General features: G+C 43.7%; 1 protein-coding gene across 7 annotated transcripts in view; it reads right to left on the bottom strand.

The window, feature by feature from the left end:
• The window catches only part of COL4A5 (collagen type IV alpha 5 chain), an 89,046-nt gene that overhangs the window by 1,450 nt on the left and 73,670 nt on the right, over nucleotides 1-13,926 (bottom strand). For 4 of the 7 annotated variants that reach the window (XM_042479333.1, XM_042479334.1, XM_042479339.1 and 1 more), the window contains 11 exons: nucleotides 12,803-12,811; nucleotides 9,352-9,360; nucleotides 7,188-7,321; nucleotides 5,920-5,992; nucleotides 5,374-5,445; nucleotides 3,956-4,084; nucleotides 3,511-3,609; nucleotides 2,992-3,204; nucleotides 2,409-2,586; nucleotides 2,003-2,117; nucleotides 1,168-1,340 (listed from right to left, as the gene is read on the bottom strand). In XM_042479333.1, the coding sequence (XP_042335267.1) occupies nucleotides 1,168-1,340; nucleotides 2,003-2,117; nucleotides 2,409-2,586; nucleotides 2,992-3,204; nucleotides 3,511-3,609; nucleotides 3,956-4,084; nucleotides 5,374-5,445; nucleotides 5,920-5,992; nucleotides 7,188-7,321; nucleotides 9,352-9,360; nucleotides 12,803-12,811 (1,204 nt within the window). The remainder of the gene's footprint in view (nucleotides 1-1,167; nucleotides 1,341-2,002; nucleotides 2,118-2,408; nucleotides 2,587-2,991; nucleotides 3,205-3,510; nucleotides 3,610-3,955; nucleotides 4,085-5,373; nucleotides 5,446-5,919; nucleotides 5,993-7,187; nucleotides 7,322-9,351; nucleotides 9,361-12,802; nucleotides 12,812-13,926) is intronic. The other 3 variants (XM_042479336.1, XM_042479337.1, XM_042479335.1) reach the window with 2 other exon arrangements.

The following is a 13,926-nucleotide window of genomic DNA, read 5'->3' as shown; positions in this document are numbered from 1 at the left end:
ACATTGTCACATAGCCCCCAGAACCCATAAAACATACAAAGTAATCTGAATACAAGTATAAGGGCCCTTCAGTTCATGGCTCTCTTCTGTTTTCCACCTGGAAGGCTCTGAGGACAGCAGCCACTAAGTACTAGATCAGCAGTTCCCAAACTTTGGTCCTCCAAGTGTTGTGGACTCCAGCTCCCAGAATTCCTGATTATCCACCAAGCTACCTGGGGCTTCTGGGAGCTGGAGTCCAAAACTCTTGGAGGACCATAGTTTGGGAATCCCTGTACTAGATTATCCCCTAACTAGAAGAGAAAAAAGGAGATGCCTGGGAGATTCTCCAGGCAACTCAATGTGGAACCTTCTTATGGAAGGCCACCAAACTCCTGCAAACCCTACAAAGAGAAAGAGAGAGAGAAGAAGAGAGACAGGCTGAAATTCTGTTGGTGATGTACATGCACAAAGTTGGGATTATCCACCCTTATGTCTTTTTCTGAGGTGTTGTGCAAGAAACTATTCACCAGCCCCATGTGCAGCATCCAAACACCTGACTTTGGCAGGTTCCAAACTCAAACATTGCTGCCATAGCCACTTACTGGCTTGTGAGAGAAGGGAGACAACTAGACTATTCATCTCAGCTGAACGGATTTGCTGACCCTGCAATAAGTCATTTGAAATATAGGGAAGCAACCTCCTTTCTATTTCAGGAACATCATCTGCAAGGACTTCTGGAGGATCCTTAAGGATGCCTCTCGCTGTAGGAAAACAGCAGGATGCTTGTTGGCTGCTTCTTGCCTCCCAATTCTCTTCTAAATGGCTGGTTGAGAAAAGATGGGTCAAAGGGGGAGGACAGGTGACTATGGAAGCTATGTCTCATAGCTACAGCTTCTAATACAGCATCATAGCCAAACTTGTGCCTTCTGCCCATTTATATATTTTGTTTTCCTATTGCACATCAAAGTGAGTGCTCCTTGAGCTGAGAAGCAATCCCAAAATATACAGTTTGTCTATGTATCAAAAGAAAGAGAGAGAGAGAGAGAGAGAGAGACTCCTTGGAAAAGTTACTTTTGTAGACTACAACTCCAAGCTTTGTCCCACCTGGCATGGCCAAAGTTTGGGAGATTCTAGGAGCAGCATTCCACAAATTAACTTTCCCAATCTCCAACAGAGGGGCACACTTACCTAAACATTTCTGCCACCTCCACCGTCGCCAGCCAGAAGCTGTAGGAGTTGGCATAATAGTTGCAGGTCCCTCGGCCATGGCACTCAATGAAAGGAGCTGAGCGGAATTCTTCAAGGCAGGAACCAGGAGAAGCCAATGCCTGCCCAGATCCTTCTGCACCGGCACTGGTGTGCTAAGAACAACGACAAAAGCATCACTATCATCATCATCATAATATTACCAAGCTGGAACATGTCCAAAGAAGGGTGACTGAGATGGCCAAAGGTCTGGAAACCAAGTCTTATGAGGAGTAAGTTAGGGAGTTGGGTACGTTTGGCTTGGAGAAGAGAAGATGGAGAGGTAACTTTATACGCATGTGTTCATGTGCCTTCAGGACAGCTGTCAACCCAATGGATTTCATATGGTTTTCTTAGGCCAGGAAGACTCCATGGTGGTTTTGCCAGTTCCTTCCATTGAAATAATGCCTCATATTTGTTGACCATCTTCCACCCAAGTAGGGCTGACCCTTCCATCCAAGAGCAGATGAGATCTGGTGCCTTTAGAATATTTAGGCAATGTTAACTTAATCGCCATCTTTAAATATCTGAAGGGATGTCATATAGAAGATGGAGCTAATCTGGTGGGAGAAGGCTAATTCTGGGATAGGCAACCTAGGGCCCTCTAGTCAAAAGACTATCACTCTCATCATCCTGACCACTGCCAATGCTGGTTGAGCATTATACTTTCTCACCTCCACCTCTCCCTGCTCCATCCTCAAGAAAGGGAATGCAGAGACAGACAAGACTGACAAGTGCCTAGGACAGTATTGTAGACCGTTTAAGCAATAACACATACCATCATGAAAGAATAGCCGATCCATAAGGAGCTCCAGCCTAGTGGACATGATGGGATTTGGATGGTCTGGCTGTGGACTGCTATAACCATGGCTGGAGCTTCACAGACCGTGCACCTGGAGAGAAGATTTGAAAGGTAATATGGTGTTAGGAGATTTAAAATACAAAAAGGCCCATCTTTATTACACTTAAGTGGTTTGAAAATGTCAGGAAATTCCCGGATCCCGTAAGGAGGAGCCATGACAGTAAAGGTGGTGCATTCATTTTTCATTACTTTTGCCTCCTTGCTTCCCATTTCCAACTCATCTAGACTACTACATCTATGTGTCTATCTGTGAAGTGGGAGGCAAACAGTCACAAAGAGCACACATTCTGTGTTTTGATGGGAGACCAGTTTCTCCTCTTACCGGCTAATAAAAGGTTGGATGCTCTTTCCAGTTAATGGCTCCATGCTCATGGGCATCGGCTCGGGAGTGGAGAGCCAATAGGAATAGTCATTTCTAGATGCAAAATTACAGACATTGTTGATGTTGCAGAACATGAAAGGCATGGTGCTGAAACGGCGGAGGCAGCTGCCAGCGGTGCCTAGGGTACAAAAGACACATTTTATACAAGCGAGACAACACTTTAGACTTTTCATGACAATAGAGGATCTCAATATAATACCTGAGCCTTCCATGATCTTTACAAGACTCTTTTAGCTTGCCCAACATAACACTATGCAGTTTTATGCCTTACAAAAGGCCAATTATTGGCCAGGAGGAAGCAGTATCTGTTCTGCAGCCAGAGGGAAGAAGGAAGAGTTCATTCTCCCAGAGTGTGATTTGCCCAGGGTCACCCAGAAGGTTTCCATGCTTTGAATGAAGTCCAACATTCAAAGCACTACACAATGTGGCACTCCTCCTCCTCATCCCTCTTTTCAAAACAATTGTCTGCCTTCCTTTCACCCCAAGTTATCTCCCACATTTCCCAGCAGAGATGAAGTCTCACCCAAGTCCTGCCCGTGGGCTCTTTCGTTCCCCTGGACATACAAAAGAGAAAAGCCATCATATATCCGAGTGGTTCCTTGTGGGCAGAATGGTGTATCTGTCGTTTGGCTGTGGCGAGTGATCAGGAACCCATGAGCGACTGACGCCATTCCAGGAGGACCGGGGGGTCCCTGCAAACCATCCGGACCAGGAGGGCCTTGCGAACCCCGAAAACCTGTTGAAATAAGAGAAACAAAGTACATCCTTCTTTTGATCAGATGTTAAGCAAAGATTACAGGCTGTGAAACGATACGGCACTCTTGGTAGGCAAAAACCAGACATTAGCTTCTTTGAAGCAGATGCTGAATTGTCTAGACATATTCCTAGAAATCAATTTTCTGAGGAAGCTTTTCTTTGAGTCTCAAACGTGGCTGTTCATAGTCAAGCCGATCACTTCAGTCCCCAGAAAGTTCAGATGCTTCTGTGTCCCTCCATACTACCCTCCTGATGAAATTCTTCAGGGGTGGGGTGCTTACCATACCTGGTTGACCTGGAAGTCCTCGCTCCCCTTTACGTCCTCCTGGACCATCAAATCCAGGCAGCCCATCTTGTCCAGCATCACCAGGAAGACCAATCGGACCTGGATACAGACAGATATGTGGGAATTAGGAGATAATGGCCTGTTACAGACAGGCCAAAATAAAGCTGCTTCGAGTCACTTTGGAGGTATGGTATTTCAATGATGCATGAGTCTTAAGAGTCCAAAAGCCACACCAGAGCTGCACTCCAGTCCTTAGGACTGGAGCGTGGCTTTTGTGCAGCTTTTGGACTCTTAGGACGCATGCATCATTGAAATACCATACCTCCAAAGTGACTCGAATCAGCTTTATTTTGGCCTGTCTGTAACAGGCCAATGTTTGCACACACCTGAGATTTCATAATCCTGGGAGCTAGGCAAAACCACAGACATGCAATTAAGATCTTACCTGGCGAACCTGGAGGGCCTGGTAGTCCAGGTAGGCCTTTCATTCCAGGTTGCCCTGGTGGGCCTGGTGGACCAGGGTCACCTTTTACCACAATGGTTTGTCCAGCTGGGCCAGGTATCCCTGGAGGACCTAGGACAAAGTCAAGATTGCATGAGGTCAGGGTGCGTTTCTGAGCCTTCAAGTTGCCTGTTGACTTATGGTGACCCCCATTCATTTCATGGAGTGTTCTTAGGCTAAGAACATGCAGAAATGGTTTTGCCAGTTCCTTCCTTTGAAATATAGCCTACAGCACCTGGGGTTCAGTGTGTGTGTGTGTGTGTGTGCGCGCGCGCACACACACACACGCGCACGTCTTTCAGCTGCCTACTTATGGTAACCCCATGAATTTCATAGGGTTTTCTTAGACAAGGAATACTCAGTGGTTTTGCCGTTTCCTGCCTCTGAAATAGAGAGCCAGCATGGTGTAGTGGTTTGAGCACAGGACTATGGCTTTGGCGACCAGGGTTTGAATCCCTACTTGAGCTTCAAGCCCCACTGGGCAAGTTGCATTCTCTCAGCCTTACAAGATGGCAATGGGAAACCCTCTCTGAAGAAACATGCCAAGAAAACCCTATGATAAGGATACCTTAGGGTGGCCATAGGTCAAAAATGAGTTGGAGGCACACAACAACCACCACCTCTGAAATATAGCCTATAGCACCTGATAGTTGTTGTTGTTCTTCCATCTAAATACTAATCAGGGCTAGCTCTGACAAGCTTCCAAGTAAGAGAATCCACTAAATGGAATGGTTTTAAACAACTGACTTTCTTAGTAATTCATTAAAAGCCCAGATCAGGACAAATCTTTGCCAAGCCACTTCCCAGGAAAATGGATTAGCTCCATCAAGGTTTCAGCCATCACTCCTGCTCAATAAAGTCAAAGGCCTTTCTTTTAATTCAAACCAACTGGCCCTGATTTTGCATGCCCACCCTTGTATTTGTGAAAATGTAAAGTTTGGAAGGGAGAACATTAAACAAACAAATAATGGTAGTGACACGTCTGTTTACTGCCGACTAAGCTCCATAAACCTTTTGCTTCTGATGACCTTAGACATCTGAAGAAATGTCTCTTGGAACAGACAGGTCAGGCTGCTTGCCTGAAAAGATGCAGTTTGTAGCAAAAAACGGTTCTTGCTTTGTTTTGAGCGGCTAATGACTTTTGCCTTGAAGATACCTGACATTTGGAACAAAGGACAGAGCCTAATCTGTGCTCCAAAACAAACTCGCTGACATGGAAATTCAGGGATGACCTAGATTGGGTGCAAAGCTTGCCTTTTTTCTGACAGCTTCATTATTCAAGATTTTGTGCATTGTGAAATGTTTTCCCCTGTTTCTTGACCTATCTTTCAGAATCAGTTATACCAATATACAGCTCCTACCTGGGGAACCTGGAGGTCCGGGGTCTCCTGCAAAGCCGGCTGGTCCTGGGGGTCCAAGGGGGCCCTTCATCCCTGAAACGTCAAACCTTTGCAGTTAATGCACAGTGGTTACAAAACACCTATTACCCAAGTTAACAATCTCTCACGCCTGGAGCATCTCTCTTCCACCTGTTGTCACCATACTAGAGAGTTATTTGTTCAGCTAAGTTATAGATAGCATTTTTTGTATGTAAACATTCCCAAAGCAGCCTTGACCTTCTAGTCTTCATCAGACTAGGACCCATGTACTTTAAGACCCCATACCACCTGGTTTCTCCACCTTGAATCCACCTACAAACAAGATCTGTTTCAGAGATTAAAGGGTGGGAAGAAATCCAATGACGAGGTCTTCTCAGTGGTGGTGTCTCAGGTATGAAATGCCTTGCCTCACAGCTGTTTTGGTGGGGGACAGAGTCTTCTCAGTGGTGGTGCCTTGGTTGCTTGGTTGCCCCCATATCTTGGAGATGGAACCCAAGTCTAAACATTTAGGATTGCCATTTAATATACCTGGAAATCCTGGGACTCCTGGGACACCGGGATCACCTTTCATTCCATTCAGACCGGGACGCCCTGGATCACCCTAAGACAACACAACAGTGGTTACTACTCTTACCACAAAGTAGTACCAATGGGAAATCAAAGGAATGGGCTATGCTTTTCTAATAGCAAGTGGGATGAAGAAGGCAAAGGTCAACCAGTTGTTGAGCAAATCTGTTGTTATGTCCCTTCAAGTTGACTCTGACTTATAGCAACCCTAGCGTAAGGTCTTCTTAGTCACCATGTGTTGATTCTAGAGTCCCTCTCCTGTTTCTGTTGAGTAGGATGAGACTGTTGGCTAAGATACTGCATTAAATTTGAGTGCTAGTCCAACACTCAAAGTACTACTACACTGAACTGGCTCTCTTGGGGGAATGTATTTATCAGTATATGTGTGGATCAAAAGCAATGACAATTGCACTGACAATGGTTGCAGCTATGAAGACACCAAGGCTTGCCCAAATAAATGCACACTGATTTGAAGTTATGTTGGATGACAATATTTTAAGTGATGATCTGGGGAAATTGAGGTGCTTGGCTCCCAGTCTTTCTTGCACCTTTTCAAGACATCCTAGACTGCAAATTACAGGGTGTAGCTAAACCATATTCATGTCGGGGAGCTGTAATAGTGGGAGGACTTGAATCAGCCCTGACTTAAGTACTCCCTCCCCTGAATTTTCAGTCTGTTTTTTCCAAAGCCCAGGTCCAAGACCTATGGCTTGGAAACTAAAGCCTGTTTTGAAGCTCAGTTACAATCTGGAAGTCAAGATCATCCATGTCATAGTATTTCCAGTTTCTATGTGTGGATGTGAAAACTGGACAGCAAAGAAGACTGACAGGACGAAAATCAAGTCATTTGAAATGTGCTGGGCATGTGTTGTATGGGTGCTTAATGGAAAAGGCAATAATGCTCACTCAGGTGGAAGGCAGTGGGGAAAGAGGAAGGCCACACTACAAGTGGATTGATTCAATCAAAAGAAGCCATGGCCCTGAGTTTGAAAGACCTGAGAGGGCAATTGAGAATTGGGGTTCTTGGAGGCCTCTCATTCATTGAGTTGCTAGAAGTCAAGTTGATAGCAAATAACAACAACTCCCCAACTTGGAACACAATCCTATGTGTGTCTTACTCTGAAGGAGGTTCCACTGAACACAGTGGGTGCCTATTCATAAGCAATTGTGGAATGAGCTACAGACCTAAACCATTCTTCCCAGATCAAGTCTTCTCCCTGGGTACCTACCGGGCGTCCAGGTATTCCTTGATCTCCTTTTGAGCCAGGCAGTCCAGGTTGACCTGATGGACCTGGGTTCCCCTTTTCACCTTTGACTCCTCCAGTTCCGGGGGGTCCACGGACACCTTCTGGACCAGGTAGACCTTGGTGTGGCAAAACAATAGTTTTATGGGTTAGTGTGACTTAGCTCTCTTTTCGATCCACCTCTAGTATAAGTAAGGCTCCCCCAAACCCCTTGAGATTGTGGGGAGGTATGTCCCCCAAACTCAGATCTGAGCTTAGAGAGGTCAGATCTAACTAGTAGGGCTTCTGGGGTATTCTGCGGTGAGAGAGCCCTCTGGGTCTGAACAGTGTGCCCTACATTATGTGGATAGCCACAGTTGCCATACTCTATAGCAGTGGTTCTCAACCTTGTGGTCCTCTGGACTTTTGAGACTTCAACCCCCAGAATTCCTGGACAATGAGCTTACTCACTGGGACTTCTGGGAATTGAAGTCCAAAGCATCTGGAGGCCCAAAGGTTGAGAACCACTGCTCTATAGGGATGCAGGTCTTAATTTAATTCTCTTCCAGAAGAATGAATACTTTCAAAAGCTATCCGAGTGAGATTATGAAAGGTGTGTCAAAACGGCCACTTGCAAGTATTGTATTATTTACACCCCTAAAATCACCTCATTTCATATAATATTTAAATTGCATAATGGACTTAGAAGACAGTGCTGACTTACTGGGCTTACTGGTGGCGGGATAACCATATTGGAACCCTTGTGCTCCTATTGATATTTTCATACTTATACAAGCAAACTGCATAAGATCTTGGGGAGCAGTCCAACTTCTGTTGTGGGTTCCCCTTTCTCAGGCTCAACTGAAAGGAATGGGAGTTGGACAATTCCACAAAATGGTAAAAGGGCCCTTTTGGCAATAGAGTACAGGCATGCAATGAAGATGGACGTTTATACAACTCCTGCTAATTCCATTGGATAACAGGTTGCAGGGCTGGGGTTATCAATGGATACTTCCCCAAAGTGTTTTCTCCCCATAGGGAAAAGATGCAGGTTCCCGAATCTTCTCTCCTACTAGGGTTAACCATGGAAAACTGACCAGAAAAAATACCACCATCACCAAAGAGAAGTATGGCAAAAAGATCATGTACACTACATGAAAATATACTGTACTCCTAAACCCAGTTTGTATTTTTAATATCAATGAATTTGTGCCAGTTTGGGAAGCTGTTTTGCAAGAACAGTCAGGATCTAATATATACATTTACCTGTTCTTTGGTATGAACAAGTGCAGATATGGAAAGGAAACCAAATTTTAATGTAAGCATAATGAATTACTTTCTATTAAGTGTGCTCTTATACTCTGTTCTCTCCTCCAGCGCAGTCACAAGGAGGAGATTAGAGACCTTTGTTTCTGTTTTCAGTTAACCATAGTTTATGTTTAAACCCTAAACCATAATTACTTTTCACTATGATTTATTGAAACAAGCAAGCTTCACAAAGCATGAGTTGAAGTTGGCTTGTTTCACTAAGCAACAGTTAAATCTAACCCTATTGTGTGCAAGTCTGGACAACTCCTATAAACTATAGTTCAGGGGTAGGCAACCTGCGGCCCGCGGGCCGAATGCGGCCCAGCGAGGCCTTGGGACCGGCCCCAGCCCGGTCCTGCCGCCGATTGCCACCGGGGCCTTTGGGGGGCAATTGTCTATAGAAGCCTCAGAAACATGCATTTATATTAACATTTTTAAAAAACAAAAGCAAATTTTTTTGCGTGTCCTCCACTTTTTTTAAAAAAGTGTCCACCATTTGAAAATGTTGTCCTACATTTTTCCCAGTTTATTTATTTATTTAAATTTTTTAATTTTTTAAATTATTTATTTTTTGGCTTCGGCCCCCCAGTTGTCTGAGGGACAGCAACCCGGCCCCCGGCTCAAAAAGGTTGCCTACCCCTGCTATAGTTAGTTAAAAATGGAAGCAAAAAGTTTCAGATCTCCTTACAAATGGGCAAGAGGACAAAATGTAGGATCCTGATGCTTGGCCAAGATTGCTTATGCAACAATAAACCAGTTTGCTAGTGCTTCCGAGGCAGCCGTTTCCGATTTACAGTCAAAACAACATCGTAAACAACCAATGCAATGTAGAAAAGCAAACCAACCAAGTTAAGAATCTAACCTGGAGGACCTGGAAGGGTCAGGGTTCACCAAAGCCCAAAGATCGATGTTAGGGGGATATCAGACACCACACAGTGCAAAACAAGATTACGAGTTAGAAGTGGCACAGATGAGATAGATATTGATACTAAACAGTGAGACCAATTTCACCAGCATATTTTGTATTTACAACATTGCAAAACTTGCATGCATGGGGGAAAAAAACCTCCCACCCGCCGGCATACTTATATACTGTATATATATATATATATCTACATAGCACCATTTATATATACAACTTATTCTGGTGACCAGGCTACCGCGACCAATGTGAGCAAATGCGCTCACTCCAAAACTTTGTTGGTGTTGTTGGTTTTAACCGTGGCGCCTGAGGTTTGCTACTCATTAGTTCCATGTGAAACAAAGACAAGATACTAATTGTGACCATTTCACTGACACTGGCGCATGAAGGACAACTTGGTTGAAAGGAGCAGGTTTAGTGGGGAGAAGAGAGGTGACATGATAGCGTCAGACTCTGGCACATTCAGTCATAAGATGGTTGTGTTGTAATATACAGCGCTGTTTAATGTTTTAGATATATAGAAGGATTATATGGATGTGAGAGTATACTGGGATAGGATGAGATTGATGGGAGGTATAGTACTAGTGGAAATAACTGGTGGTGGTTCAATGGGATGCTTATGGCACGGGGCAGGGATGTGTAGGAGGACTTTTCTCAGAGTCTGCTGGCGAGAAACATAAAGTAGAGATGAGACCAGGATGGCACTGGAGGCATGGATGAGAGGGTTGATACGTCTTCATTAGTAAATGAATTAAGACGAAGTCTGCAAAATTCTGGGATGGGACACTGCTAATGCTATGCCAGTGTTGGTGGTTGATGGCACTTCAGTCTGCAAATGCCTTCCTGCTAACATCTTATGTGTTTTACTGTGTTCAATACAGAAGACATGTTTACTGAACTCTGGGGAGAGACGTCTTTAAATATGTGAAGGATGGCATGTAGAAGATCAAGTGAGCTTTTTTCCTGCTGCTCCAAAGAACTAGTACACAAACCAACCAATTCAAATCATAAGAAAAGAAACTCCACTAAACATTAAGATGAATTTCTTAAGATTCTTGTGTATCTGAATGCAATGCCTTCTCTGGGGCAGCAGACAGGTAAAGCAAGGCGTTGCTGATGTCCTCTGCATCAAATGTGTCAGTGAAACGTTTGAAAAAATGTACATATTCCATGCAACATTCAGTTCTAAACCAGGTTATGCATACACATTAAGTTTTATCTCACTTGCTCTTTCTCTGCATCTTCTAATTCTACTTACATTAGCACACTACATTGCTAAATAAAAGATGAGGCTAACATGAACATTGTAGTACAAAACAGAAAGAAAGTTTTGCTATGGCATCAAGTGTGGCAAAATCCAGTTTTTCAGCCACAATGCAATTTCTGTTAAGAAGGGCACATCAGGAATGAATGTGGCGTCGTTCCATTTTTCTAGCTTTCTATCTAAGACTAAACTGTGGATTTAATGCAATATCAGTGTGGCATCTCAGTTTAAAACTATCTTTCTCTGCTTGCAGTTGCGAAGATTTTCTTTTTCTTAAAAGCCATCATAGCAAAACTTTCAAGTCTTTGTTGCAATCCACACAATATAGATGCATATGCCAAGTCATTCCTATTCTATGGAAAGATATTAACAGCATTATAATTAGGCTTAAGTAACATTACATTAGTAGAGAAACAGGAATATTCACTAAATCAGAGCACTGTTGGGGTGGGGAGGAAAGCCCTTCTTCCAATGCAATCTTCTTCATGTCTGCTCAGATGTAAACTTGAATGCATTTGAGAGGAGTCACTCCAAGGCATTGAGTCACACCTTGGAAAAGTTACTTTTCTGAAATACAACTCCCAGAATGCCCAAACCGGTGCAACTGTAGACCAAATACTGTAAGTAATGTTTCTAAGCTCTGAAAGGTGTCCAGGGAGATTATTTTGTTATGAGGTGAGCCAATTTTCTATCCCTGGGATGCTTTAGGATCTACATAAAGCAAAGAAATTGCAACCCAGAAGTGCTGAAAATCCACTTCTCGTGTTGAAAAACCATTTTAAAAAAGTTTATCTGCAAAAGGCTGCAACCTGTTTAGAAGTTGAATTGTCACTCCATTCATCTTTTATTTTTGACTATAAGACAGGGGTGTCTTCCGGGACGATGATGAAGGGCCACCAAAATAGTCTTGAGGGCCACACTCTGGCCAGCCCTGTTCCGTTATGAAAGTAGCCTTAGCAAGACTAGAAAAATAAACCACTACCAGCTATTGCATGTTAACACAACACCTTGTGGGGCCAGAAGTTGTCCAACTTGGCAGAAAGGTTCTGGAGACTGGGGAGCATTGAGGCTAACTGACCGTGAGACTGACCTCCAGCTCACTTTTATTTTACTTTGTTCTCATGGAAAATGGTGATGGAAATAAGCCATATTCATCTCAGGACAAGTGTAACTGATGAGCTCAGGCCATTTCCATAAGGAAACAGAATCGCCTTGGACTCTCTGGAGTTGACCATCCTAAGGCAAATGCTCCAAGGCCTGTTCCAGCTTAGGAGGCACCAACATGATAGATGGGATTCAAAACAGTAAATCCAGAATAAAATCTAACCACCAGGAGTTTGTCTTTGGGGAAACATTGAAAGACTACAAGGCACATCTCACTCCCTCTCAAAATGGCCAAAGGACCTGACATGACACCACTTCCTGACACCAATTTTGGCAGACTGCAGGGGAAAATATAGTTGAGTTTGCTTGGGGAGGGGATGGGGGAACTGGACCCTGGCCTCCATAAAGCTGCCCCAACCCAACTCAAAGGTACCATTTGAACCTCTCACACTCATGGCACCATATTAGCTTCATCATGAGTACGGTCGTTGGTACATGTTTGAGTATGGTGTTGGCAAGTGTTTAATCAATAAAGCTGTTGTAATCCAGCCAGACCATACCCATTGTCATCTGCAAAAAGTGTAAAGAAACTAGCTATGTGGACACATATCCAAGTGACTTGTGGAGTCAGTTTAGGTCAGTGTTTCCCAGACTTTGGTCCTCCGGGTGTTTTGGACTTCAACTCCCAGAAACCCTAGCCAGCTTGGCTAACAACCAGGAATTCTTGGGGGCTGAAGTCCAAAACATCTGGAGGACTTAAGTTTGGGAACCATTGGTTTAGATACTACAAACTATTTGCCCAAGTTCTGCCAATGATTTTCAGATCACAGAGTTGCCACTTTGGTTCTTCCCACCAATCCCTGCATTTGGCCATACTGTAGGTTCTCAACGACTAGTGATCTACTACATCTATGCACGATTAATGACTTGGCATACGCATTCTTAGAGAACAAGGCATCCCCCCCATCAAAGTAGTACATTCAAATTCATGCGAAGTTATTACACTGGAGTTAATGCGCTAACCTGTGGCACCTGGAAGTAGGGGACCAAAAGTTCACCAAGGCCATCATTAGAAGGGGGAAACATCAATATGGTTAGATATGTCAATAAACTAAACGTTTTCATGGCGATCCATCTAAAATTCCTTTTTGTACATAATGTATAGGCCAAGCTATTGCAACTCATCATCAGTTTATCACGGTGCAGTCCATTGCATGAAAGCAATGGTAAATGTTGCAGCTTAAAATGATTAAATGAAGGTGGTCTAGCACCGCAGTTTGGTATGGAATGGATATTAAGGAGTTTTCATAACAAAAACAGTCCTGTGTAAAAGCTGGAGGAACTCCTAGGAAGAGAACTGTATTATGTGAACCATGGCCAGAGTTAATGCCATAAGCTTCATCAAAGTGTTTCAAGCAGCCACTATTCCTTTAAAATTAACTGATTCAAGAAATGTCTTCTTTGGATAGCCAATTTCATCTCCAGGTTATGTTACATAGGTGGTGTTTCATCCATTGTGGCTCATTTAGGCGGACAAATATGGACTGATTTGACAGGCAATAACAGCTTGGTCTACCCATGTTGGGACATGCACTTCAGATGCTCTGCATGGTGCAGTATGCATGCAATACAAACAAGGATGGTGGGAACAAAACCACTGAGCGGTTACTGGTACTTTCTCATGGTGCTTAACCAAACAGAAGTGTGCACACGTGGCCCATGAAGTACATGTGCTGTCCTCTGCTGAAATGTTAACAATATGGCATCTGTTTAAAAAAATAACCTTCAATTTGGCTTTAAAACAAGATGCAATAGGAGCATGCGCCTTGTTTTCAAGCAGATTAGAGCTGCTAGAAATCTTCCAGGAATGCTAACCAATCTGGAAAAAAGGCCACATGCCATGTTTTAAGACAAGTTGCAGCTTTTGTGCTGACATCGTAATGCCAAATTCTGGTGACAAAACCCCACACTGTTGCATTAAAACAAGAAGATCATGTGCCTTGTTTCCAAGTTTGTTAGCTCTCTCAAAAGAAGCTTAATGAATTTGAAAACAGGTGCTCCTCAGGTGTGCCTCGGTGTGGGCTACACATTCACAGCAATTGTTTGCTTCTGGGCAAGAGTGATACTATCTCCTTCTAAGTATGAAG

Source organism: Sceloporus undulatus, chromosome 7, assembly GCF_019175285.1.
Source record: "Sceloporus undulatus isolate JIND9_A2432 ecotype Alabama chromosome 7, SceUnd_v1.1, whole genome shotgun sequence".
Taxonomy (NCBI): Eukaryota; Metazoa; Chordata; class Lepidosauria; order Squamata; family Phrynosomatidae; genus Sceloporus; species Sceloporus undulatus.
Note: the sequence above shows the minus strand (reverse complement) of the source record. Positions and strands in the feature narration are given on the sequence as shown.